The following is a 5,204-nucleotide window of genomic DNA, read 5'->3' on the forward strand; positions in this document are numbered from 1 at the left end:
GTCGAGAACAAGAAAACGGACGCTGTATCCGTCAGTCGAAAACGGGAGTCATGGAAAAAAATCGAGGACGAGTTCAACTGCCGCCATAGCGTGACGCCGCGGACGTGGGGCCAACTTAAAAAGTGTTGGGAAAACCTCAAAGACAAGTGGCGCAGGTGTAACGCGCAAGACATGCGGGAGCGGTTTTCTACAGGTAAGCATTGCTTCCTGTGCAGTTACGTTATTGACGCAGATCCTCTTTCTGCGCATTGCATAGCGTTCAGCGACCTAAGTCGTTGGTTTAATTCGCCAAAATAAGTACATTTTGCGCCCGCGAACGTCTCGCAGCTTGAGGCCCGAATCTTTTTTTTTTTTTTGTACCATTTGCGCTACGCACTAGCAGCGTCAAATGAAACTCGAACAGTGGAGCGTGTGGCCCAAGCATAAGTGAAGACATGGTGCGCGCCGTCCAGTCATCACCAGTGGCAGGCGCGCGCACCCGGCTTGGCCAAGCGCTATCGGCTCCCTCATGCCGGCCACCGTCGCGGCTCCCAGTGATACCACGCTGCGCAAGTTTTCCGATTGAAAGAATGAATCTGACTTACAAGCGGCAAACCACACGAGCGAATGCATCTCTAATGGTGACGGTGCAAAGTGCACCAGGTGCACCACTGTTATTAGTTTCATTTGACGCCGATAGCACTTACGCTTTCGGCGAACTGTGCGGCAATACTCGCCGTAAGCTGCAATATTTGAGGTTCTGTTTTCTTTTAGTTTTATTTTCTCCCTTTCAAACAGAACAGAAGCGAAAATATCTCACGATCGCGCAACGCCCAAACCTGGATGTGCGCGACTGTCGATTGTGATGACTGGACGGTGGACACTATATATATGCTTGCGCCACGCGCTCCACTGTCCAAGTTTCATTTTACGCTGATAGTACAGATATGATTCAGTGCCGAAATTACGGCATTTATTTGGCTGAGTGCTGCAATAAATTGCATGTAGTACAGAATGTAGTGTATGCCTATTACATTGTATACCTTCTTTCTTTGCACCCTCGTTCAACTTATGTCGTATTTTGTGATCGTGCACAAACTTGCTGCGCTCTAGAAAACAAGCGATATTGGGTGCTGCAATGGTATATTAGCACTTTCTAAAACGAGTGGATTTTCCCAACTAAGGCTTCAATTTCCGCGCCCTTGCTGTGTTTTTCCCTCCTTCTTTATTTCGAAAATATATGGCATTATATGTCAAATGGGTACCATGTAGTCATTGCATTGAAATGTTTTGTCACATTTGGCAGCATTGATAGACAAACTACGCTTCTCAAAGAGCGGTTTGTCCCTCGGAATTTACCGCTGCTTGGCCATCGAAAAAACAATAATAAGCTGGAGCAGCACAAAACCAGGGACATTCCCCTGCGGCGGATTATGCAGTGCTCTGGGAAATGCTAACACATAAGTCATGTGTGTCTCCGAATAAGCTATGGTATGGTGTGCCTTGACATTTCTTAAAGGTGCATATCTTGAACACCTGGCTGTGTTGCACACAGTCACAGCCAGCATAAAAAGCTTCAATTTATGTTTTCCTATGGTTGTGTAATCATTTCATGTGCTCTTGCGATATGTTAAACCTTGTCGTCGCACAAACTGCTTCCTTGCAATTCCAGGTGGCGGTACACCCTCACCTAGCCAAGCGACCGACGAGCTACAGCAAGTCGGAGCTATAGCGTCACACATGGCAGTTCGACTGTCCAATCTATTCGACAGCGACCGCAGCGGACATCACGCTGTGCCAGGCGAATCGCAGTCATGCCAAACCCAGTGCACACCTGCTGTCGTTACACTACTGTCGCAGACGCAGAACGGGTCTCTAGGTGAGGCAAATGGTATTGTTTCTTATTTCTTTTTCCTTTTCCTGCCCAAATTTCATGTCATTTACGCTAAACTGTTCTTTTACAACAAAAATTACCGAAATTTCTTGAATGGCACAGCGAATCATGAGTACTACATAAATCATTATTACACTTTCATGCGTTATGTAACCATGTTTTGTGTGCTTATGTATTGTCACGTAGTTGTGACGGTGAAGAAAATAGTCGTGAAAGTGAGAAGGACGAAACTGATTCTTTAGTTGGCGAACCTGTGCCCACAAAAGGAAGTTACACTCGAAGCACAACGATAGCGGCGAATACAGTCGGCGATCGTCGAAATCTGATCAGCAGGTCAAGTGCGTCCGCTTTTATACACGAGTCACCCAACGTTCCAAAGTAATCGCTGGTGCTAACGTGTTACTACACAATTTTATTCGCGCAATAATGCAATAATAAATTGCCTTGAGCTGTTATACGTGGTGTCCTCAGTAGTTCACGCAAGCCCCAGTTGTCAATGTGACCAACCTGGAGATGAGGTAAAGCTAATCGAGAAGGAAACGAAAGGCGCTGAAACCCAGCTCGAAAAGCAACTATAGTTTCGCTGTACAGTTTGTATAACATATTCTCCCACTTAAATTGGCGACCTCGTGCACTATACAACCGCAGACCGTGTATAGGCATCAAGGTGTTCAGAGCATTGCAGAATGCTTAGTGTAGCAATGCAGGAGCCATCTTGCTTTGTGGTCACTTTCAACTCTTACTGCAGGTAGTCAAGACGCGGCTGATGAGCCCGACTACTGGTCATGGGATGATGCTGGAAGGCCACAAGCAGAACCTGAAACGAATGCTGCCCCATTACCGACCACCACAGAGAGCCGAGAGCTCGTTCACGGTACAGCAAGCCCAGATGCTGTTGTGACAGAGCCAGGTGCTGCCGCAACTTCAAGCGGTCCTGTGCCAGCTGGAACAAGACGCCCCGCGACAAGCAGCAGCCAGAGACAGACGGCGGTCGCCCTTGAACTGGCTGCCCGCCTCAGTGCCATCAAGGATGACCGTGAAGAAAAAAAAAAGGAACATTTATTGAAAACGAAATACATGCGCCTCGAGCACAAATACAAATCTTTGCATAGGCGAGCTGAACATGAGCAAACTATGCAGCTTCTTCGGCTTAAAGAAGCCAACCAAAAAACAAAAGCAGAAATTCTAAAGCTTCAGCTAGAAGCTTTGAAGAAAAAGTAAACGCCTTTGTTATTGCTGTGATTTTGTCTCATTCCATTTACGTAAAATACTGTGCGACTATGCGATCTCTGATCCTGAAACCACTTGCTGTGTCTGGCAACGGAGACATGCCTGGTGGCGTTGGTTGAAAGGAGGGAGTGGGAGCTTGCGAAGCGGCGTTGTGTGTTGCCTGGCATTGCGCAGGAGGTGGGACAGGGTCTCTCAGCAGGTGGCCGAAGTTGTGTAGTGCAGCACAAGCTGTGATGACGATGGGAACTGATCTTGTTTTTATCTGAAGAGTCATTTCAAGGCAAGGAAACCTTCGTTTCCATACTCCAAACGCCCTCTCAACACTGCAGCGAGTCCTGGAGTGGCACTTGTTGTACCTAAACAAAGCAGTTTTTCAATTAAGTCCTTATTTTCGAACATAATTGTTACTTGGCCGGATTTTATAGTAGTGTTGAAACTTCAAATCACCTGTGCTGAGGGCTGCTTTGTGTCTCTCGAAAAGGGGTCATGAGATAGGATCTGCAGGGGTACCCCTTGTCACCAAGTAGGATGCCAGGGACATTCCCTTCTTCGTACTGCACTCTGGCTCGACTATTATCGAAAATTCGGCTGTCATGTGCCGAGCCGGGCCAGCTGGCAACCACATCAAAAAATTGAAGCCGAGGCCCTGTGATTGCCTGCAAAACAAGCCACATATTCAGCTGTGTTTAAAAACGGCTAATAATACGTCACACGCATCCCCAGAATATTTCATTCCAAGTGCACTCAAAAGGTAAGGCACGAAATGTATAAACACCTCCTTGAGATTGCAGTTAGCTATTTGCAAAATGTGTGGTCATTTGGTATATGCCAAATCGGTAGCGTTGCTTATTGCACCATAATCTTTAGCCCCGACAGTTTCTCTCGCAGCTCCGTACATTGTACGACAGCGTAATAAACATACCTGGACATTGATGGAGAAGTACCCCTTTCGACAGCGAAAAACCTCCGCTTCATCTCCTCCGGGACTTCTGATGGGTACATGAGTGCAGTCAATGCACCCGCTCACACCAGGAAACCGTGCGATGGTGTAGAACTCCTCCATTACGGATGCCAAATCATTAGCATTTGGCAACTTCACGAGCTGCGGGAACAAAGTCTCGGCAATCATTCTTGACATTCGCGCAATTATTCGAGACACAGTTGCTTGCGAAACATTAACGAGGTCCCCGGTGACAACCTGAAAAGTTCCGGCGCCGTAGAATCGCAGCGCGATTAGCAGCTGGAGCAGCGGCGGCATGGGGTGACCGCGTTCGTTGTCTTTTGGGACCAGTGGCAGCATTTCCAACAGCCGTAGCACAGCTTGCTTGGAAAAGCGGTACCGCCACGAGAATTCTGCGTCGTTGTATACTTCCATTGGATTCTGTCGATCCTTAAGCCGTGGCCGTAATGGCGACACGTATCGGTATGCCTCATCCTCCGTAATACTGCGCACACGTCCGGCGAAATCGGCAAAGTCGGCGAGGCTGCCGTAGCAGGCGGCCATCTTGCTTGCTAGGCGAGAGTAGCGAAAGTCGCACTTAAGGTTGCCAATGACCGCACTTTACTTTCCGGCACTCAAGTGTCGATTAAAGTTTACCTTAAGTACAAGATTTGTCTATGAAACGCGTTAAGCATCGACCGGCTACTTAAGTCATAAGTTAAGGGTAAGTTCCGTTTGTGAATACGGGCCTCACACTCGTTCCGCCTGAATGTAGCTTGTTTTTGTGGCAACAGGCTCAGTTTCACTCAATAACGAGAGTGTCGTGGTGGCCGTTGTGCCAGGTTCGAATTCATCGCCACCATGACAGCGTGACATTTTGTTTTTTGTAGGACGTTTTAATGTGCACTGGTATATTTACTTTAAGATAACGCATCCTGAAGTTTCTGAGCAATTTATAGAGACATACTGAACGCATTTTCATATTCATGAAGCAGGTACTACAAAAATAAGCACTACTCGAGTTCACAGCATGGAAGTCGCGATTGGTAATGTCCGTCTAAATTTCCACTTTCTAAGTTTACACATGAAAGCTTACGAGGGAAACTATAGAGACTCTACAGGAACAATACGGAAACTATTGACAGCGCGAATGAAAGTTGA

At 47.2% G+C, this 5,204-nt stretch overlaps 1 protein-coding gene and 1 long non-coding RNA gene across 2 annotated transcripts; one reads left to right on the forward strand and one right to left on the reverse strand.

Annotated features, from left to right (window-relative positions):
* The first annotated feature begins 1,784 nt into the window (after positions 1 to 1,784).
* On the forward strand, positions 1,785 to 3,115 carry LOC126539871 (uncharacterized). Its single transcript, XR_011892936.1, has 2 exons — positions 1,785 to 1,858; positions 2,622 to 3,115. It is a non-coding gene; the product is annotated as an uncharacterized lncRNA (long non-coding RNA).
* Positions 2,915 to 4,787, reverse strand: LOC126539869 (putative nuclease HARBI1). Its single transcript, XM_050186686.2, has 3 exons — positions 4,026 to 4,787; positions 3,551 to 3,759; positions 2,915 to 3,459 (listed from the first exon to the last, which is right to left on the reverse strand). The coding sequence occupies exons 1-3, from the start codon at positions 4,605 to 4,607 to the stop codon at positions 3,132 to 3,134; spliced, it is 1,119 nt and encodes a 372-aa protein (XP_050042643.1). The 5' UTR covers positions 4,608 to 4,787; the 3' UTR covers positions 2,915 to 3,131.
* Between the last annotated feature and the right edge of the window lie 417 nt (positions 4,788 to 5,204).

This window comes from Dermacentor andersoni, chromosome 2 (assembly GCF_023375885.2).
Source record: "Dermacentor andersoni chromosome 2, qqDerAnde1_hic_scaffold, whole genome shotgun sequence".
NCBI classification, from domain to species: Eukaryota; Metazoa; Arthropoda; class Arachnida; order Ixodida; family Ixodidae; genus Dermacentor; species Dermacentor andersoni.